Consider the following 24054-nt stretch of genomic DNA (forward strand, 5'->3'; position numbering starts at 1 on the left):
AAATTCCTTCCATTTTATTTGAAAATTGAAATGAAGTTACTTTCAAGAGGAAATGTGCTAATTTATGTTTACAGGTTGATAAACATTTCTTAGCTTGAAACTAGGTTTTATAATGTTGTTGATTTTCTGTCCTGCCAAAAAGAATGAAATTTTAAATGTAATCTGGGTTAGTGAATTGTGAATTTGTTTCAAATGTTGTTTCCTTGATAGTGAACTCTCCGCTTCCCTCAATTTTCAGAGTCAATAGTGTAAGGAGCAACTTTGGTTCAGATCCTTGATTCAAATCCAGAGAAAATATTGGTTGAAATTCTATGTTAGCCATGAAATTTATTGGAAGAGTTTCACACCACTCACTGCCATCCAGCTTGGTTAATCTCACAATGCTGTTTGGAAGGAAAAGGACATGTGCCTTCATCGCAGTGGAAGAAGTTTCAGATAAAAATATAAACAATATATGTTATTTGTGGGAAGTTCATGTATCAGACTTGTATAGAGGTCATGTCCTAACAGTTATGACCAAACCCTAGATGTTCACCATCGGTTAAGAATATCATGTGTTTACTGTTTCATCACAGTGTCATGGACACACATGGCACATTTCTCAAATGCACTGTTGAGGCAGATACTAAGGCCCATCTACCCTATTTCCTCAAAAATAAGACGTAACTGAAAAATAAACCATAGCACAATTTTTCAGGATGCTGGGTAATATAAGCCCTACCCCAAAAATAAGCCACAGGTAAGATAGCCAGATGGACACATTTAGTATAGCCATTGCACCACACAACTGACATGTTGAATTGATTAAAGAATGATATGAATATATAGTTAAATATAATTAAATAATATTGTTAACGTAATATTATGGTGATTTTCCAGAAGATGACATGGCTGTATTTGAATAAATGTAGATTTTTGTATATGAATAAGTGAAGATCATTTACATAAATAGATAAGACATCCCCTGAAAATAGGCCAGAGGGCATCTTTTGGAGCAAAAATTACTATACCGTAAGTCCCGATCTTATTTTGGGAGCAAAACAGTACACAGGCAACTAAATTCAGAGCTAGTCTGAAGCATTGCTGCTTTAAATTGGCCCTGGATTCTGCAGAGATATTTTGCTCCTGGTCTCCTGGAATTCAGAAGGAGAATCATGACTCTCCAGCTTTTGACCAGCGCCTTTGCTGATGTTAGCAAATACACCTACACAATTGAGAAGGAGGGGCAAGTACGATCTTGTCCCCAGGTCACACTGGGGTGCTTTCGTTGACATCACAGAAACGCTCAGCAGCCATCATGAACTGTCTGGAGCTGTAGGGACGAACAATAGAAACTGTAAGTGCCACCCCAACTTTTTGTGTACTATTATGTCCAGGGAAAATGGGATGATCTCTGTGAACAGCTAGACCGGTTCAAATTAGAACTAGCTCAGCTGTTCACATTAACGCTGAGATGTGGGTCAACTGGTTTTAACCCACATTACGGGCCAAAAATCCCTGAATGTTGTGTGTATGTCCGAGAGTAACTTCTGGCCCAATACACTCTCTAATACAGTGGTTCTCTACCTGTGGTTCCCGGAGCCCCCAGTGGCGTAATGGGTTAAAGCCTTGTGACTTGAAGGTTGGGTTGCTGACCTGAAGGCTGCCAGGTTCGAAACCCACCCGGTGGGAGCGCAGGTGAGCTCCCTCTATCAGCTCCAGCTCCATGCGGGGACAAGAGAGAAGCCTCCCACAAGGATGGTAAAAACATCAAAACATCTGGGCGCCCCGGGCAACATCCTAGCAGACGGCCAATTCTCTCACACCAGAAGCGACTTGCAGTTTCTCAAGTCGCTCCTGACATGAAAAAAACAAACAAACTTATGGTTCCCCAGATGTTTTGGCCTTCAACTCCCAGAAATCCTAACAGCTAGTAAACTGGGATTTCTGGGAGTTGTAGGCCAAAACATCTGGGGACCCACAAATTGAGAACCACTGCTCTAAGACAATAAAGCATACTATAATACTGCCTGGAGTAGGCAGCAATCCACCAGGAGAAATGCAGGCTAGCAAACAGGCAGCCAGACAGGTAGGCAACAGATTTCCTTTTTGGGTTGGTGGAGGTGGTAGTGTTTGAAATTGTCTTTATGACAGAATCCTTTTGTTTCTCGAAGCATGCACATTTGTAAGAATATTTTGATGTTAAGCCATTAGTACATTTTCTACCTTAATATGAATGAGGAGCTAGTCACAGTATGCAATTTTCAGGAAACCTTTCTGTACAGCTAATTGTTCTATAGAGCAGCAAAAATGGCAAAAAGTGTACAGTGGATGTTGGAATCAGAATAGACTAAATGGGTAATCTGATTTTTCTCTTTGTCAATGGAGGATTGTTCACCAAATAGTTGTCCTTTTAAAAAAATACTCCTTTATTTTTGAGTTATGTCTGCAGTTAGCTCACAGTGTGTGAGCGCCAACAGAAGTACTGTATGTTCTTTTACTTTGATGCTATTTCTGTAAGCTTCACATGTGGGTGGATTGAAATAGACTAGCATGCCCACCTGCTGCACATAGATAAAATGTGTTGTGCTGAGAACATGAAATTTTATTTGTCTAGAAATGAAGAGTGCTTTCCTTCCAAATCTAAGAAACCCTTACTAATTTTCTCTTTAAAATAAAATGATAGTTATCTGGTCACACTGCCCTTTAATCAGATTCTTGTTACTGATAAAAAAGATATTAAGAGAAGATAATATTTCTCTAGACGATGAATATCTGCATAATCTTCTGTGTGTAAAAATTCTAATTTTCTGTAACCATATGTGAAAGTTTCCCAAGAAAACATGACTATTAATTCTGGTACAGTCTGGGTTAGAAGGAATATTCCTTTCAGCAATGAAAACTCTCATCCTTCCAACCAACTCTCTATACCCAAAATAGCCAAATTGTGACTGCTGAGCAGGCCTTTGAAAGTTCCACTGTGGCTCTTGAGGCAACAAACGCATCGCTATACTTCGCCATTCCTTACATCTTCCCTGGGACACCAGTGAATCAGGCATCACTTTCTTTAGGGAGCTTCAGGGGTTGCTGTGGGCCAAGGGCTGGCATCTGGTATGTAGGAGAGAGAAGAAGCAACTGGAGTGGCAGCATACAGGAGAGAAAAGTGGGAGGAGATTGCTGAAGAAGCCTGTGAGAAAAGCGGGGTGATGGAAGCAGAAGCAGCTGCCAAAGTGGTGTGGAAAGCAGGAGGAGAGTGTTGCTGGCACAAGATACTTCAATGAGGTGTGAACAGCACGGGTGGTGGGAGAGAGGAGTGAGAGGCAGAGCAGGCTCAGACAAAAAATAGGAACAGAAGCACAAGCCTGTGGCAGAGGAAAGTGCTTACCCAAGATGAGACAAGGGTGAGAAGTGAGTCAGTGTTGCCCATTTTTCGAGTGCACATGTCCTATCTTTCAGGAGCAAAGCTTTCTCCCATGCCCTCCAGACCTTTGACTTAGGAAGCAGGTTGGGATTGTCTGTCTCGTCCCAAGTCAATTATTGTGGGACAGTGGCCACTCATGGTGAACAGTAAAGATCTTCTGTAGTAAAATTGAGCAAGCATTGAATTGGATATTCTGCAGTGCACCCTTTCTGACATGATGCTATGCTTTGCTCTAGCCAAGTGCCTCCCAGGCTACCTGCTGTGGCGGACTGAGAATTGTGTTTCCCCATCTGTCCGATACTGATACATATTTTTGTCCATTAGCTACCGTTGTTTCTTATGAATTCCTCTTTAGGGATTCCTAGAGAGGTGTTTTTTTCAGGTTAAAACCCGAGTTTTTATTTGCATTTTTTCCATTGTTATGAAGGCCTTGTGCTGCTCATCCCAGCAAATGCTGATGGCTGATTGTTGCTCTGGAACCTGTGAAAGTTGTCCTCAGTAGCTCTATGGATATCAAATGTTGAACATTCCTGCTGTGCCCACATACTTAGGAATATATCCCACTAGATTCAGTGAGTGCTTACTTCTGACTGGATAACACATAGGATTATGCTGTACATTATTTCTCTCTCTCAGGTTCACTAATGGTTCATTATAAATTGCTTTCGAAAACTGTGCTTTGTCCATCTGGTGTTCTCGTTACAATTTTTTGAAGCAGCCATACCATTTCTCTCACACTGAGGAATGTGTTATTTTCCCTTTATATAATGAGATCATAGCAAAGAGAGACTAAAACAGCTTTGGATGTGACAATCCTGAATTGCCAGCCAAATGTGTGTTAACTTTGCTGTTCAGCTGTCAGTCACTGTCTCACTGTCCGGATGGATCATTTCTTCTGCAATTGCCTTGTTGAACTGTAAGAGAGCAGATAACTGGCTTCTCTCTCCTCAGAACCTGCTACAGATGTTGATGGTTTTATGCACTGACTGCTTTGATTATCTTCCAAATCATAACAGATTTCTAGTGGAGTCATAACCCTACTTTTATACCAATTAGTAACTCTATATTTTATAGATAAAGACTACCTCTTTTAGGTTCCCATTCACTTCCTAACTGTGAGAGTAGTTCGGCAGTGGAACTCTGCCCCGGAGTGTGGTTGAGGCTCCTCCTTTGGAGGCTTTTAAGCAGAGGTTTGATGGCCATCTGTCAGGGGGTGCTTTGAATGTCATTTTCCTGCTTCTTGGCAGGGGGCTGGACTGGATGGCCCATGAGGTCTCTTCCAACTCTATGATTCTATGATTCTATGACTTGAGAAGGCAAGTTGATATAGATTGCATGTGACTAGGATCCATTTTATTATTACTATAGCCAACTATTTAAATCTTATTGTCTGTTTGTCCAGAGTAACAATTGATAGAATGACTGTAGGATCTCAAATTTCATCACATTCAGTTGGTTCAGAACATGGTTTCCTCTCCTATTGTTTACTTCCCCTTCTTGTATCCCATGCCATTCATCCAATGAATTGGCCACTTCTTTTCTTATTTATATAAGAGCCCACCATAATGTAGAGGTACTGTTTTTCCATGGCCCACCATAAGAAGACCTTCTTCTGGGATTATGTATTCCTCTAAGAGGTTGTGCTGAGGATAGCATTGTTGCTTTTAGGATTCCCACTTCAGACAGTGTTTTGCCAATCTAAATGAGGCAAGCAGCTACGGGAAAGCAACAATAGTGGAGGTGACATTGGCACTGATCCGTCAATTTTTTTGGTGGCAGTTCAGCACGCACTTCTTGGTACTGTGCAGAAGGACACAGTTGTGAATGTCTTTTACCATGAAAACCCTATGAGGCAAGAGATACTGTGTTCAGAAGACTCATTCAGCTGCCGGGGAAGAGCAGAAGACAGAGAGACATCTGTGTCTAATGAAGCAACTGGAGTCAAGCTGAAAGGACATGCAATCTCTGATATGCTCAGATATGAAAGGAAAATCCAAAACTGGACAATATATAGAATAGGAACATGAAATGTGGGAAGCATGAATCTGAGAAAGCTAGACAATGTAAAACAAAAAATAGAAATATTGTAGTGATTGGAGTGACAGGAATGGAACATTTTCAGTCACACAGTTAAAGTGTTTTATTCAGAAAATGAAAAAGGAAGAAAAAACAGGTTGACATTAATAGTGAGAAGACATGTAGTCAAGGAAGCCACTGCCAAGTTTGCATGACTGGGTTCCAGCAAATGTGAACACAAATATGCTCTTCTAATTTTAATGTTAGACCATTCTTTAGACTGCATTCTAATGAGTCAGTCTAAGAATGACAAGAGCCACACTAGTCTGCAACCTGAAAACTGCGAATTCAATACTAACTTGAAGTCAGCTATTTTGTGAATTATAGGTGCTATAAGGAACACATCACTGTTACACTAATATTTTTCTTAGCAGATATAGAGTATGAGATTGTCAACATAAGAACTGCCTGTGTGGACATTGTGACCTACATCCAGCAACTTGCTAATGAACTCCTGTTAGCCTAGTAGAACTTTGTGTTCTCCATCCCCACAATACTTTGCACTATAGTATTGAAAATGTCTTTGATGAGATTCCCAGCTCTTCAATTCTGATTTTACAGTTGCTAGAGGAGCACTAGAGGAAAGAGAGGCCAGAATAATCTTTTTTATTCATGGACTTTCATTTACATACCTTAGAATCCAAACCAGTGTTGGTCAAAGGCAATTATAGTACCTGGAGCAATCGATCAGTCTGTGCATTGGAAAAGTTATTGGATATAAGCAAAGGGCACAGTTAAATTGGGCAGTGTCATCCATGGTTTGTGTGTGATAAACTTCTATCCATTATTTTCATCCCAATTATAGAATACAGCTTTTGAGGTGCAGAAAATAATTTCAAAAAGTGGCTTTCATCTCTCAGGTTTAAGCTAGTTCTGGCATGATTGAACAGAGAATCCATTTTTAGCAATTGTGTAGATAGACATAATTGTTTTGGGAAATGCAACATGAATAATATTTACCTTTGCTATTTGTGTTATTTTTAAAAATTAAAGTACTGTGTTAAATGTTATAAGGTTCAAAGATGAATCATTATGCAGGTTATGTTTCAACAATGAAATCTTTTTGACAGGTTGCAGGAAAACACATCTTGTCCTCTAATATAAGCAAAAATATTTTGATTTGCTTGGCATACTGAAATTTAATGAGCTTGCAGGCAGTCAAAAGCAATCTTCAAAGTGAGGTTCTCATATAAGCTTTGGTCAAAGAGCTTTGGCAGCAACTGAGCCTCGTGTGTTGAAGTCACCAAGCCATTAGTACGGTCCCCTCCTTTTGTGTGGGAATACACACACACACACACACACACACACACACACATAGTGAAAACATAGCTTGCTCAAGAGGGAAATATGCTACTTTGAACTATAAACCACAAGAGTATGAGTTAAATATTTGGCAAATGAAAAGGAATTAGAAATGTTGATTTCAATGTCATATGCAGCTTACCATTTGGTAATAGCTGTAAGAAATTATGAACGTGAAAAATTGTCCATAGGGTACATAGGAAAAAGCTGAGTTTCCAAATGCCATCCAAAATGGATAGTTCACACAGGTAATTACTGTAAACCAGGGTGGGCAAACTCTTAACCCTGTAGCATTCTATAGATCATAGACCAAATAGGATTTCTTCAGTGCTGCTCTCTGGAGCCTGCTCTCCAAGTAGGAAAGGAATCACTGTACAACGGTGCCTCCAATGCCATCCCACAGGTCTGGTCCAGTAAAATCCAGTGATCAGAAACAACTGAGAGATCTAGAAGATCAACATGTTAGCATCCCCCCATCTTTTCCCCCAGGGGAAGTCATCAGAGCAACTAAGGCCATTTCAATGTCATAGTCTGGACTGAAATCAGACTGAAGTTAGTCCTTTTCAGGAGAAGACACACTACCACCTCCTTCAAGGCAGCAGGTGGTCCCCCTCTGATGTAGTGAGGCATTTACTACGCTCTGGACTCATCTAGTCAATCCATTCTTGCTAGATTTTATCAGCCAAGATGGGCAAGAATGGTGAGCTGAATTGCTTCGAGCATCAGGCCTAACTAATTTAAATTTATTCCACACAAACTGATCCAGTATACTGGATACCCTCCAAAGTTCTGTATGGTGTCTAGTTCTAAATCTATTCAAGGGACTTTTTAAGCTATATAGCTGACAATTTGAGCATATAACTGACAATTAGGCATAGAGTGCTTAAATAAAAGATCTGAAACAATTATGAACATTTCTTATGTATTTGTTTAAATTCATTGTGAATCACAAAAAGCAAAGGACAGGATACATGAATGCACTCAAACCATTCTTTGAGTGTAATACCATTGTGAAATATGAGTGGCTCGGGTTCAAATGTTCAGCCCTTGATTTGTTGGACACTTTTTGACAACGTGCCTTGACCTCCACTCTGTAATGCTGAACATCACTGGCCTAGCACAATTTTTGTATAAATCGTTTATGTGAAGTACCATGAGTACCCAGGAAATGTGAAGTAGCATTATGGAAGCAAGTGTTAGTCTTTGTCTTTCCACTCCTTATAAGAAATATGTACCTCACAATATCTGCTTGCACATGTGAAAAGAAAGAAAATGTTTTAGGCCAATGTTAATTGCTCTGGGATAAGTTTTAGGAGCTTAAACATGTAACATTGAGAGATTTCTGATCTTGCACCCAGACTTTCACCTTCCTGAAGGATACATTTTCCCATCTGAAATCAAATCTCTGTTCTAAAAAATATTCTAGAAATTCTGTTGGCCTACGAAATGTTGGCCTACCAAATTAAACTTTTACTTTGTTAGACATATATCAGATCCTGAATATCTTCAGCATCTAAAAATTTTAGAAGTATAATTTTCTACCAAAAGTATTGAGCATAAGAGATGTTTCTGTATTTTCCAGTACAGATCTCAGACACCTGAAACTTCAAATACGGTAGCTTTCTTAAAAGGTTTTCAAGCCTTTTCACATCTTTTCTATAGCTTTTTAATCTACCCGTCCCTCTTAGTGCTTGACTTCAGCTCTTAGTCTGATTGTAGTTGTTGAAGAGAGCCTTTTAGCAAGCAAACTGTCAGAACAACACAGGGCTGGCTTAATAAGTTTTGCTTCCTAGGACAAAGGATAAAATATCTATCCCCCATTCCAGGTTGAGAGCCAGTGTGGTGAAATGCTTTGATAATTGCACTAAAATTCTAGAAGACCATGATTTTTGTCCCCATTCAGCCACGTAAACCCACAGGGTGACTTTAAGTGACTTGCATTATCTCATCCTTACAGGAAGGCAGTGGCAAACTTCCTCTGAATAAATAAGAGTATGCATCTTGTCCAATATATATATATATATATATATATATATATATATATATATATATATATGGGGTTTATCATAAGTCAGAGTTAAATTGGAAGCATGTCACAACAATAAATTCTATTTCTATCTAATATCCAAAGATATAGTTGAATTTTATTTCTTCACTGACAATGGGACCATGTCTTTTGCCATATGTGAACAGTCAAGTAAGCTAAAGTTGATTCTTACCAAGTTGATTCCTACCCAAAAGGTCAGATGTTAATTTGTCACTGGGATGTGTTAAGTATTCCTTACTGTACAGGAATGATTAATGGTATGTGGAGCTCAAAGTTTAAGCTAGCTGAAGTTCACTTTAAATTCTAAATGATTCAATTTAAAAACTAAACACAGATGGAACTCCTCCCCACTGAAGGTCACAACATTCTGGTTGGATCATGCCCAACTGTATAACTGGGGAAAAATCAGTATAAACTTAACTATGGGAATATGTTTTTATGGAGCACTATTTCAAGGTAACAGAAGCACCTGTCAGGTGCTTTGACAAGAGCTATTGAGGAGATCACAATTTGTCATGTCCCAGGGCCACCAATCAAAGCTGCTGCTTCAGTTAATCAGCTGTCCCTTCACTCCTTCTGACTACTCAACCCTCAGCAGGGTCAGCCTATCATCACAGTAAGTATGTTAGGCCTAAGTCTGGAGTAAGGCCACAAAATGTCAACCCTGTTTTCCCCCACTTCCGTAGGAAGGAACACAAGAGAATTGTACTTCATATACTTGGTGTATTCATTTTCCCAGGGCCATCCCTACAATTAGGCACAGTCAACTTTGAGTAGCAAGTGCTGGTAGGGGAAGTGAAGATCTGCTGTAGGATAATGTGCTTCTAGGCATACTCTGCATCCTATTCTGTATCACCTAAGTTATTCCTCCTTTCCCCTTCATAAAATACATACTCAGACCTTTAACAAAATGGTACATCCACCATTAACACAATGAGATAAATTAAAATGGCAACAGTAGATAACAACTTCATTAAAGGGCAAAACTGATCACTTATAGACTGAAAAGAATATTTAAAGTCCTGAAGACAGCAAAGTCGGGCTTGTTCTGCAGTTACTTTGGAGGGTAGGTTCCAAAAATACAGTGCCACCACAGAAAAAGTCTTGTCCTAGTTATTCTCCTTCCTCACAGCTTACTTGTGGACCAGAAGGGCATGATTTAGATTTTGAGAGGACTCATATGGCTATGAGAGCCAGCATGGCGTAGTGGTTTGAGCATTGGACTACAACCCTGGATTTTAGAGGTGGATTTCCCAGCATTGCCCTAGGGTTGCAATAAACCAGAAATGAATTTCAGGCACAATAACAACATATAAGTACAGGCGATTCTTCAGATAACCTGGTCCCAAGACATTACTTTCAAGATTGATACCAGCATCTTAAACTGAGTCTGGAAATGAATGGACTACCAATGTATTTAATGCAGTAGAGGCATAACATGATCCAGATGCCTTGCACCAGTTGTATATTCTGTGTTATTTTAAAGTCATATTACTGAAATCAAGCCTAGATGTATTCAGAGCATGTGTTACTGGAGTAAGGTCAGATTTTTGATAGATTTACACATGATGAACCAGCCAAAACTAAAAAAGCATTTCTGCCCACCAGTACCACCATGTTAAGTGTAAACTCCAGAAGAACTTCCATACTTAACACCTGACTTTTTGTAATGAGCGCAATCCTATCCAGAATCCCTCGATTCCATTATCTTGTTCAGAATGTTTTTCCACCCACAGCTCCATCTCTGCACTGAGTATCAGCTTTTGCCTTCATCCACCCCCAAATTCCCTCTCAATGCCTATCACCTCCCTGGGATTACGAGATAGAAATAAGAAAATTGCACATCATCCACATATTGGTGACATTATAACTGAAATTTGCAGATAATCAGATTGTTTCCTTTTCTTCTGAGCTCGAGTTACTTGGTTTTGTGTTCAGAATGTGTGAAGTGATCCTGCATGATGTAGAAGAGAAAACCTATCTTTGAAGAAGTAGAGACCAACTTGAATGCTAAAGGCTTTCCTGATTTACTTGCCAATGAAATTCTATTAAGTGAATCATAGGCCTCACTATGGGTTGTATTCATCCCATAGTTTGTCTCTGCTTCTTGGTCCCTTGTCACTCTTAGATATCAAATAGTGGGCGGTTAACAGAAGATATTGAATGACAGGGTAGGGAAATTAGAAAGCTTGGCCTGCAGTATATTTCTGTTTTGATGCATTGTCTGCAGTGCTTTAATCAGATTAAATGTCTAGTGAATTTAATTGATAAAATCACAATTCAAAATGGTTTGTAACAGGTTAAGGTTACTTGTAGTCTCTGGAAGGATTATGATGGTGGAAATAATAGAGTTTTGTTCATGGTTGAATGGGTGTCTCTCCTTATGCATCTGACAGAGGTTTTGAAGCTCCAGGCTTGACTATTGTGAGCCATCTGCATCGCAGTATGCAGTACTTAGTGCTAAAAAAATTTCCTTCCGAAGCAATATGTGGAGTAGAATAATTCAGTATTACTGGAGGTGGAAAGAGATGTGCGTGTGAACATTTCTGTCAGAATGTTCCCACCTGAGGGATCACGTTTGTGTTTATGCTATTAAATCCAAACAAACGTTTTGGAAATGAGACTGAATGTGAAGAGCTGAGAGAGAACTTTCTCTTGCTGAGATTAGATTTTCATAACGTAAAAGAATTCCTCATCCGATATATATTACTGTGTATATATTTGAAGGGATAATAAATAATGTTCCCATTTGCTACATGCTGACTTAGATTTTGTCTTGATCATTTAATGTCATTTTTTGCTGGCAATCTAGCGGTTGATTGGGAGGATTTGCCAGGGTTGGGAATACTTGAGGCCATTTTTGAACAGTGCCAATAGTTTTTCAGAGTTTCTTCTGTTTTCTGTAAGGCATTCTCGATGTAGTGGGGTGAGTTGATGTAGAAATATCCTTTTGAATTGGGTGGTTCACACCCTGGATATAGCAAGTGTTCTTTTTCATTCCAGTGCCCCAAATGATATCATGTATCAGACGTGTGATTGCCTTCTGTATTTATCTTGTGGGGCACCAGCAAAAGAAGATCTTCCTGCTCCCAAACACATCTCTGTGTTGCCTGATTTCTTTCTCCTCTTAGTGTCTCAAACCCATTCTCTTTTCCAAAAGGCTTGTGTAAGCCTACTGACATAAACCTTTCCTTTCCTGTGGGTATTACATTCTGCCAGAAACCATCTTATTTAAACAAACAAGTCTCCTCTGGAGGTAATATTGATTCATTCTATTCCCCACATTGCTTCAGAAGGAAATGTATTTTTGAACTGAGCACAGCATGATGTGATGCAGGTGGCCACATATCTCAGATGGGTTTTTTTAAGTGCTGTCATTTTTGTGGAGGGGGTTAATCTGATGCAGTTTTGTTTACCTCTGTAGAGCACTATGACTCTTGGGAGTCATTCTGTATTAAGAAAATGTGAGCTGAAAAACATCCTTAAAGATTGGAATGCGAGATCATTCTCCATAGAAGAAAAATTCCTGCTGCTTTTGCTGGGAATCACCAAATGTATCCTATTTTTTCCTTTCATCTTCTCCTTGCAGGCTAAGGAACACATATGTATGTTTGATTGAGTACAATTAAAAAGAAATAATTTGTTTTCCTTATTTGCTTTTTGCAGCTGTCTACACAAGGAGATGCTAGTCAGGTGATTGGACCCTTAACAGAAGGACAAAGGAGAAACGTGGCTGTTGTGAATTCACTATACAGACTACACCAGTCAGTGCTAAAAGTAAGTGCCAATGAAGTATATGTACTCATGAAGTTTGAATACTTCTGCTTAAATCCTAAATGGAATTGGGGGACAGGTGCAAAACTACTTGTAAAACGGTGTCACTGAGTGTTGAAGCTTAATTTTTACATGGGCTGCATTTGATTGTTTAATATGTGTGTATATTTTGTTTTTATACTGCTACCCTTTTGGGCATATTAATGCCTATTTTCCTATGAAGTGCTCTTTTTTGTATTCTGGCGATTAAGAAAAGTATTGAAGCTGGACAAAGTATATGTATGTACTACAAAGGGTCACTTTTGGGTCAACCTGATTAATGGCATTAGCTGAGATCCAAAGAAAAGAGTGCTTGTAGTGTTCCAGTTCATTCAATGGGATAACTATTTCCCCCACCCTTTGTCAGGACCCAGGCTGCAGAGCACCAATAACCATGCGCAGAGACCAGATTCTATCTAATATCTTTATTAAGGGAATATATAAAGTCAATAAAAACAAGTGAAGAATAAAGTTCAGAAGTAGACCTTTCAGGAAAGGTCAAATATAGTCCAGGAAATCAATGTCCAATATGAGATATTAGAGTCCAAAGTTATAATCCAATAACCGAAACACACACTTGCCGAGCAAGTGTGGGGAAATGACAGGGTCCTTTAGTCCAATAGAGCTTGACAACAAGGCTGGAAAACAAACTAGATTCTTGGCAAACAAGACTTGATACGTGGCAACAAGAAGCAAGAAGCAAGAACGAGGTCCGAGGCGAGGTCCGGGGAACAAGGCAGGCTTGGAACTAGAACAAGGCCCGTGGCAAGGTCCTGGAAACAAGGAACTGGAGTAACGTAGTCCACACACGATCTCACTCCTGAAGCTGACGAATTGACTCCGCAAGGATCTCCTTGCGGGTAAACACCTATATAGGATCTTGTTTTCCCGCCAAGGAACACTTTCCCTGGGGAACAAGAAGTGAAACCCATACTATGTCCAGATGCATGACTCCTTAAGATTTCCCAAGGGAAACAGGCTTAATCAGCTAATTGTCTGGCAGCGATTCTGGCGCTTCGGCGATTCGCCTCCCTAGCACCTCTATCTCGATTATAATTATCCTTACGAGAGAACGGGGGAGAATTCTGCCCAAGGCTTGTTTGGCTGGCTTCTGGAGGGCAAACATCCTGCAGGTGCAAGGGCTCCAATTCTGGCTGAAACGGCGGGAAACCAAAGTTTTCCTCTTCGTCTGCCACAATAGTACTGGGAACGGGACTACATGGCCCATGAGACATCACACCCTTAAACTTCAGACTCAAATTCAAATCACAAACTGTAGAGGGTAATCGCCTCTGGTTCTGCGGTATGTGGTGTAAAGGCTTTCTCTTCATTTAAGGCCCTTGAGTTAAAAAGAGAGGCCCTTATCCTTTTGCAGTCACTTCTGCTACCACCTGAACATCCTAAGATGGGCACACTCTATTTTCTTCCGCTTTTCTGGATGAAAGTAGCAAATACTTCTTATAAACTGCAACTGATTGCTTGGAGCCTTTCTCCTCTCCGGCTTGGAAGGGCTGGAAACATACTCTAACCTTTGAGCACACAAGAAAAATTACAAGTGAATTTGCATAGGAAGAAAGGATTTACTTAAGAAAATAAAGTTGCATACCTCAAGGAAGGTATAATTCACATGGAGTCTGTGATCCTTAATGGCATAATACTGGTAATGCACTATATCTTTTTTCTACACCCATTGGATCCACCATTTAGCTTCCCACCCAGTGAGTCTACCATGGCTGGTGGAGAATGGGAATAATCAATGAAGTGTCCCTGGAGCCAGATATGGAATAACACTTCATCTGCTGAGATCCACCATGGTCCTCTGTAGATCCCAGGGCATGATGCAATTATTCTGCATATGGCTACAAGAACACAAAATCTGGCGATGATTATATGTCCTCATAGCCAGATACTGAATAATTACATCATCTACTGAAATCTGCAAAGGATTCTGGTGGATCTCATGATCTCACAAGGATACAGCCAGATGCTTCTCCAATCCCACTGCTCCCCATCAGCCATGGGGTCTTTGTGGAGAATGGGAAAGAGTGCCAGTCTCTGCAACATAAAAAAAAATGATGTGCACAAGCATAAGATGGACTTAGGTCTGCATTTCTGTCTAACAGGATTTCAGTCAAGTCTCTTCCACATACACACTTAAACATTATAGTTACAAGGTGGTTTTTAAGCCAGTGTTTCTCAACCTGGGGTCCCCAGATGTTTTTGGCCTTCAACTCCCAGAAATCCTAACAGCTGTTAAACTGGCTGGGATTTCTGGGAGTTGTAGGCCACGTTGAGAACCACTGTTTTAAGCCATCATTCAGCTAGGCTCAAAATAAAATAAATTCTATAAATTAATGAAACTCCAAAGGGATTCAGGGCGACTTACAACAAAATAAACAACGGCAAAAATTCAGTGCCAACAACAGCACATAAAACAAATCAGGAACAACGCAATAAATTATGAAACAACTTAAATAAAAAATACATTGCATATTCCACATAATTAAAACATATTAAATCCTTAAAATCTCATAAAAGTCTCTAAAATTCAGTTAAAATAGTTGGAAGGAAGATGGTGAACAGCAGATTAACATGTGTCCACTGTCTACATCTGACTTATTTTCTGCCAGACATCACCAGCTTTCCCCCTCAAGTTTGACATAATCTCTATAACTTCTGTGAAGCTTCATTGGCAAATGATCTCCCTCTTGATTCAAAATAACTATATTCCCTAAATAGTTAAATTGTCCCTTTTTTAACTGGATGCAGTTTTGTTCATACTCACTGGAGGAGGGTATTATCACATATGCAGCACAATTTTTGGATAAGCAGAAGCCTTTTTCTTTTTTTAAAATATTTTTTTTAATTGAAAAATGTATTACAGTAGAGTCTCACTTATCCAACATAAACGGGCCGGCAAAACGTTGGATAAGTGAATATGTTGGATAATAAGGAGAGATTAAGGAGAAGCCTATTAAACATCAAATTAGGTTATGATTTTACAAATTAAGCACCAAAACATCATGTTATACAACAAATTTGGCAGAAAAAGTAGTTCAATGTGCAGTAATGCTACATAGTAATTACTGTATTTACGAATTTAGCACCAAAATATCACGATATATTGAAAACATTGACAACAAAAATGGCTTGGATTATCCAGAGGCTTGGATAAGCGAGGCTTGGATAAGTGAGACTCTACTGTATGTATAAAATAAAAAGTTATTTTTATGTGGAAAAAGCATACAATCTACAAAATTCAACAATCAAAGTTCAAATATTATTTCCCCAATTCCGCCACTCATCCACTCCATTCCCACCCGTGAACCCCCACCCAAGACTTCCGACACCACACCATATGGAACTAGTATCTAACAAAACGCTACCCTTATCATTACATTAATAAATCCCCATGAGGCTATTTTAAAATCTATTTTTGTCTTCATTTTTAATTCCCTAAAGGCAAGTCTCAATTTTCTAACAAACTCTTCATTGTTTCCTTCCCTTATGCCATTGGAGTGCTTGTCCATTTGAATATACCCAACTAATTTTCTTCTCCAATACTTAATGAGTAGCTCTTTTTATCCCTTCCAAGACTGCTATTGTAATTCTCACAGCCACAAAATTAATTGGCAAATTTCTATATCTTCTTTACCGATTTTTTCTTGAAACAAGCCTAGTAAGCATATTTCTGGGTTTTTCTTAACTTTTTTAGAAATCATTTTATTAGTTTTTTTCATCACCTTTTCCCGGAAATGTTTTACTTCCTTACAAGTCCACCAAACATGGAAGAAGGTGTCTTTCTGTACTTTGTAGGCATAAAGGGTTTTTTTTTTGCTGTATACGTTCCTTATATTTTTTCCATGTTGCTAGAAGACTAGCTCTTAAGGTAAAGGTTTTCCTCTGACGTTAAGTCCAGTCATGTCTGACTCTGGGGTTTGGTGCTCATCTCCGTTTCTAAGCCGAAGAGCTGGCGTTGTCCGTAGACACCTCCAAAATCTTGTGGCCAGCATGACTTCATGGAGCGCTATTGCCTTCCTGCCGGAGCGGTACCTATTGATCTACTCACATTGGCATGTTTTCGAACTGCTAGGTTGGCAGGAGCTGGAGCTAACAGCGGCCGCTCACGCCGCTCCTGGGGTTTGAACCTGGGACCTTTCGGTCTCCAGCTCCGAGTTTAACGCACTTCGCCACCGGGGTTCCTTGGGACTAGCTCTTATCGGATGCCTATTAAAGTCTTTGTTAGCCTTATCTTTTCCATACCATAAATAAGCATGCCAGCCAAATCTTAAATTATACCCCTCTAAATTGAGTAAAGCACAATTTTCTAACTTTATCTAGTCTAACCAACTAAAGCCTGCGGCTTCATAATAGTATCTAAGATCTGGACGCACTACTCCTCCCCTGTCTTTGGCATCTATTAGATTTCTATATGCATTTCTAGCCTTTTTATCATCCCATATACATTTGACCAAATTCTTTTTCCATTTATCAAAGACCTTCATTGCCTTGATTATTTGTAAATTTTGAGATAAAAACAGCATTTTGGTAAAAATCATCATTTTTAGCACTGCTATTTTTCCCAGCCAGGATAATTGGATCCTTTGGCATCTTTCCAGGTCTTTTTTGACTTCCTTCCACGCCTTCTCATGGTTATCTTGATACAGATTATTGTTTTTATTAGTTATCCATATTCCTAAGTACTTGATTTTCCTTGTGACCTTACATGCTGATAAGCTCTTCAGATAATCAATATTGTTTTTTGAAAGATGTTTAGTTAAAATATTTATTTCTCTTTGTTTATTTTAAAACCTGCCACCCTTCTATACCTACTAATTATTCCCATCAAATTTAGTTTCCCTCTTTATAGCATCTTCTGTAATGATCACCATGTCATCAGCATATGCCTTAACTTTAAATTCTTGCCCTTTTATTTTCACTCCTGTGATATGTATGTCTTCCCTAATCTTAGTATTTATTACATCTAGCATCCATATACATAAGAGGGGAGACAGTGGGAACACTTGTCTTGTTCCTTTTTGTATTTCTATCTAGTTTGACATTTGGCCATTTATCCTGTTTTTCTTTTTGGCACAAACCTTCTTGAGTGTCTAAAATGTGTTGGATTTCTTTTTTTAAATACTAGCCATGGGTTTTAAATCAGGAGCATAGGAGACAAAAGCTGGGCTTTTTGTTTTACAATATCATGTCATTATGAATTCTGTATCATTTACAAACGTAAATGCTGTAGACTGGAAATCATTTGAAATTACACATTTCAGTTGCTTGACTCAATTTTTTTATTTAAAACCTCACTGATTTTATAAAGAAAATTGGGAAAGAACTTGCTCTTCTGAAATGCAAATGCAGAGCAAATTAGAAATAGATTTGGAGGAACAGATGGTTTTTTGGTCAAAATGTGGGCTTCATAGCTTTGCTTTAAAAAAAAAAAGATTGTCAGCAATAAGGGAAAATATAAGATGTTTCTTGGGGGTGGATTTTTGGTGCAGCATTAAAAAACCATGGAAGTCCCAGAGGATCAAACTAATTAAAAGTATTTCTCCTACCATATGATGCTGAGACCCATTGTATAATTTTTATCATGAAATAAGTGTTAGGGTTTTTCTTGAGTAAAATACTCTATGCAGGAAGAGAAAATAGAGGATCTCATTTTCTTTAGAGGTTTCTGCTGGCTAGATTATGGTTTATAGGAGAACTGCAGTCCAGCAGGAAGAGGAAACTAATTACTCATGTGCACTCAAGCCTGGTCTCCTACAGAATTAGATGCAGCAAGGAGGGTTTGATGACACTTAGAGTACATCCAGGTTGTCTCCATGTAAACCAGGGGTCCCCAAACTTTTTAAGCCGAGGGCCAGTCCACAATCCTTCAGACTGTTGAGGGGCCGGATTATCATTTGATAAAAAAAAAAAAAACGAATTCCGATGCACACTGCACATGTCTTATTTGTAGTGCAAAAACAACAACAACAACAAGAAAAATGAAAGAACAATACAATATTTAAAAATAAAAACAATTTTAACCAACATACATTGATCAGGATTTCAATGGGAAGTGTGGTCCTGCTTCTGGCCAATGAGATAGTCAAGTTAATTAGGGTTGTTGTTGTTGTTGTTGTTGTTGTTGTTGTTGTTGTTGTTATTGTGTGCCTTCAAGTCATTTCAGACTTTGGGCGAGCCTAAGTCTAAAATTTATTTATTTATTATTTATTTATTTACTGCATTTATTTACTACATTTGTATCATACCCTTCTGACCCCAAAGGGGACTCAGAGTAGCTTAAAATTATATGTACATACAATATATTATATTATTAGCATAGCACAATATTAGCATTATATATTACTATATTGAACTATACCACTATACTGTAATATTATTAGTAATATTATATGTAATATAGAACATATAATTATTATTATATGGTATTATTATTAGTGTTATATTGTATTACATTATAATATTATTATCAATATTATATGTATATACAATATATTATATTATAAAACTGAGGGCGGGGGCCAGGTCAATGGCCTTGGAGGGCCGCATCCGGCCCCCGGGCCTTAGTTTGGGGACCCCTGATGTAAACATACTGGCCGTCACTAAGAGGTGGCTTCACCACAGCCTCAGTATCTGGATACATTTTGCTCTGAATTCCTTTTTTAGGTCGTGTCCAGCCAAAGTGCCTTTCCAGCAGCTTCTGAAGAAACTATCAGCACAGCTTTGAAGGTAAATAAATGTTACAAACAGAAAGGTTGGCAACCTGCTGAAAAGTCAAAAATAAACTGCATATGAACAATATTTGTGTTATTTCTTCAGTATTAATAATTTCCAACTATTAACTACCAAATTAAGGAAGGCTCATCTGAGAATATGCAATAGACACATATGTCAGATGGAAATGAATAAATTAAGCCAGTTTGATGCCTTCCAGATGTATTGGACTGCAGTTCCCATCATCTGCATCCAACATAGCCAGTTGATTATAGAATTCGTAGACCAACACATCTGAAGGGTTCCGTTTGGAAAGAGTTGAAACTGGGTACTTTACATTTGGAGTGGTTCTTATGCAGGGCAGTTTATTCCTCCCTTGCTATTTTCTGCCCCCTTAAAATAAACATTGACTCTACCTCTCCCTTCCTGATGTATGTAACAATATTTGAAACATTTTCTGTTTCTGGTTTGAAAGTGTTATTTCCTGTTTAATTCTGTGGTACTTACTTTGAAATTACAGTATAGTCTCACTTATCCAACATAAACGGGCCAGCAGAACGTTGGATAAGCGAATATGTTGGATAATAAGGAGAAATTAAGGAGAAGCCTATTAAACATCAAATTAGGTTATGATTTTATAAATTAAGCACCAAAACATCATGTTATACAACAAATTTGACAGAAAAAGTAGTTCAATATGCAGTAATGCTACATAGTAATTACTGTATTTATGAATTTAGCACCAAAATATCATGATGTATTGAAAACATGGACTACAAAAATGCGTTGGATAATCCAGAATGTTGGATAAGCGAATGTTGGATAAGTGAGACTCTACTGTAGTTGTTATACTCCAGAAACTTCATTTTTGTGGCTACCACAAACCATGTTGAATTGGTTGAGATTCGATGAGATATTCATTGAAAAACTATAGCAAAATGTGCTGCAGGATGTCCTGCAAAAACAAAGTTTTTGCACTTTAATAAACTGTTTCCATGTTTTTATGATAGAACAAATTAGGGAATGACATAACCCAGGAACAAAATTCATGTTACATAGTGTTATTCTTGTTATTGAAGTGGTAGTGATGATGGTGATGATGATGATGATGATGATGATGACGACAACAATGAGATTCGCCACTCCCTGAAGATAACCATCTTTTTCTTTTTGCAGTGTTCTTTCCAGTTTCTCTGTTTTTCAGTAAGAGGTAGAAGGAAAGTAATTCAAATTATGTTGCCCACCTGTGTTCCATAGTATTCAGATCTGTGGGATCTAGTCTTAATTATTCCTGAACACCTTGGACTATGTCTAACATTAGACCTATCTGGATTGCCTCCCACTTATATGAAGGGGATTGTTAGCCACATCTAATTCATCCCACTGTTTTTAGCATGCCTACTGTCGGTAAGACCATCTCAGGCTTTTGCACTTTGGGCATATCATACGTTGACATGACTCACTAGAAAAGATGATAATTTTTGGTAAACTGGAAGTTGGATAGATTCAAGGTGGATAGATTTAATCAAGAAAGCCACAGCTCTGAATTTGCAAGACCCGAGAAGGCAGTTTAATAATGAGTGATCTTGGATGTCTCTCATTCATTGGCATAAGTTGACAGCAAATGGCAACAAAAACTCTAGATCAAAGTATACAATCAGATTTAGCTCCTTCATCCTGAATAACATGTTAATTATGCATAAAATAATTGTGTAATCTGTTGCTCTGAAAATTAGATGGTTGCATTGATGTTGTGGGCATAATTTTCAAACAGCCCCATTTATAAATATAAATAATAAAATAGTGTACACTAGTTATTGAAGTAAGTGGCGTCTAAAGAATCTTGGATAAAATACCCTCTGTGGATGTAAAGAACTTCAGTTAAGTAGAAGCTTCTCCTAAAAGGAGAGGGAAAACAACATTCTCAAGTCCTATCCATTGGGTCCATTGCTGTTCCAGTGATTTCCCCTAAGTTTCCGAAGCAGATTATTAGGAATATTGGGGAACAAAGCCTAGCAGAGCCACACACATACACTTACATAATTTAGCAGCAGGAACATTCTTTTTGTGAGCAGATTTTTTTCCCGCTTTTGAGAAATAGAGAGTGTCTCTAGACAAATAAAGTGTACATGTAGGGTGCAATTCAACAAGAGCTGAGCACTTTGAAGTTTCATTAGTTTGAAGAGAAGAGGGATAAGCATCCCTGTCTTAAATACCTAAGACAGATAGGAATATTTTTCTTAATTTTCCTTATTGTGGAGATCAAATGAGAATTGTCTGTTAAAAGGATAGTGGAATATGTTGAATTCATAAACACACACACATATATATGTCATTACCAATTTTTTTTAAATCATACCCATTTACTTACTTATTTATTTATTTCAAAGGTGTTTTTTTTAGTTAAGCAAATCAGAGTATTTTCATCCCACTTTTAAGATTTAAAAAAGGAGCATGAATCTACAGGTGGATACTGAAATAAAACTTAGCCAATTCACTTGGTTTCTATAAAGCTCTATAGACGGCTGTCACATCAAATTAAACTTTTCTGAAACGTTCTCTTCCACGTGACTCTTTCCTTGTGGACCCTTTATCAACTCTTTGCTTAAACAAAGCGAGTGGGATAATTTCCAGCTAAGTTGACAAATGCATTTATTTTTACACACACATCACACCCACCCAGATAGAGGTATGAATACAGATACATAAATTTGTATAAAATAAACATAATGTGCAATTTAGGTGGATCTCTTCCAACTCCCCAGCAAAGAAACAGTCACTTGCAATAATTTTTTTTCAGGTACACTGTTTGGAGAATGGCATAGCAAACCTTTTTTAAAAAATATATATTGTCATAGCACAAAGGTATATATAGCCACATCTGTTAGAAGAATTTAGTTCAATCTTGGAACGTAGAGGATGTAGACATATTGTTGTCTTATGTGTGGGTTTCCTCACTATTTTTTTTTTCTTTCTTGGTCATTCCTTTTCTAGACAATCCATGATTTGATGGGAAATGCTGTGCAACCTTTACTAAACTCAGTTGGAGACTCAATAGAGGCTATAATCATCACTATGCATCAGGAAGACTTTTCTGGGTAATGGAGTTACTACAGTGCTGTCTTAGACATATATATGATAGGCATAAATAGGTACCAAAACAAAATACAGGAGCCTTTTAAATGCAGGACCAGACATTCTCCTGCAATGATCATCAACTGAACCTAAAATAAGAAAACTGTGCAAAAAGTGCAACCACAAGTGTCTCAGTAAACATTTATATGTTATTTTATGTTATGTCTTAATTTAGGCCTCCTGTTGCACTACAGTGCACTCTAATTCTGTGGCAATGCAAATGGTTTGATTTATAGAAATTAGGAGGATTTTTATGAATGGTCAGGCTTTGCTAATATCATGTGTATTGGCGGTAGTTGAGATATTATGGTAAATTTCCATGTTTTTAAAATGCAATGTCATTGTATGGACATTGTGAAATTATCTAGATATCTCTTTAGTTTACATTCCCTTACTATCTAGTCCCTTTTCCTCCGCCCGCAACACTACTACTAAACACCATTAACTTGTAAGACATAGGGTAGGCCTAAGGGGCTCCGCTATAGAAATTGATTCTAAAAGGGCTCTGCAAATCAAAAAAGTTGGAAACCACTGGCCTAGGATATTGCAACCTTCTATTGACTATTGTCTAAAAGAGGCCACAGTGGCACAGTGGGTTAAATCGCTAAGCTGCAGAACTTGCTGACTGGAAGGTCGGCGGTTTGAATCCGTGGAATGATGTGAGCTCCCGTTGTTAGCCCCAGCTTCTGCCAACCTAGCAGTTTGAAAACATGCAAATGTGAGTAGATCAATAGGTACCGCTCCTGTGGGAAAATAATGGTGCTCCATGCAATCATGCCACCCACATGACCTAGGAGGCGTCTACAGACAACATAGGATCTTGAGCTTAGAAATGGAGGTGAGCATCCCCTTCTCAAAGTCAGACTCGACTAGACAATGTCAAGCGGAAACCTTTACTATTGACTATACAATACGCTCAAGATGATCCTATGATGAGAACTATCCTTTAGGTTTCTTAGACTGTTTTTTCTGTATCATTATGAGGAATTTTGCTACGTATTTCCTCTGTACTCTTCACATTTTTTTTTCAGCCACCATCACAATTAATCATTTGAATGAACTTGTGATAGCAAACACATTGAGGTTTTCTGTTCCAGCTATAAAATGGAACAAAAAAAAATGGGGGAAAGACAGTTTTTCCCGTTTTTTTTCCAAAGCCATTTTTTATGGAAAAATTAAAAATTGTGTAGAATATGTTCATTCCCAATGATAAATGGTATATTTATGACATGATGTTAAAACTATATAACATGAAGATTTCTGAGACTTTTTGTTTCTACACATCTCTCCCCCCCCCCCCCCCCGCCCCATTTTTCCGGGGAATTGGCTTTGGAAAAAATGGGAAATGAAATTGCATTCCATTCTAAAATGGTGCCACTTAAAATACATTCATACACAGGACACTAGAGCTCTTGCTCACATTTTAAAGACTTCTAATGTAGACTCCTAATGCACATTATTAACTAAATCCCATGGATATGTGAAATTGGCAGGAAACCTGTGTCCTCAGGTTCACTTCAAGCCACACCCTGTTGTTTGGGTCATTCTG

The 24054-nt window shown here is 38.3% G+C and overlaps 1 protein-coding gene across 2 annotated transcripts in view; it reads left to right on the forward strand.

Annotated features, from left to right (window-relative positions):
- cog5 (component of oligomeric golgi complex 5) overlaps positions 1-24054 on the forward strand; it is a 244452-nt gene that overhangs the window by 192700 nt on the left and 27698 nt on the right. For both annotated transcript variants that reach the window (XM_008111582.3, XM_008111583.3), the window contains exons 15-17: positions 12492-12602; positions 19323-19385; positions 22365-22468. In XM_008111582.3, coding sequence (XP_008109789.2) covers positions 12492-12602; positions 19323-19385; positions 22365-22468 — 278 coding nt within the window. The remainder of the gene's footprint in view (positions 1-12491; positions 12603-19322; positions 19386-22364; positions 22469-24054) is intronic.

The sequence above is a fragment of the Anolis carolinensis genome, chromosome 5 (genome assembly GCF_035594765.1).
Source record: "Anolis carolinensis isolate JA03-04 chromosome 5, rAnoCar3.1.pri, whole genome shotgun sequence".
In the NCBI taxonomy this organism is placed as follows: domain Eukaryota; kingdom Metazoa; phylum Chordata; class Lepidosauria; order Squamata; family Dactyloidae; genus Anolis; species Anolis carolinensis.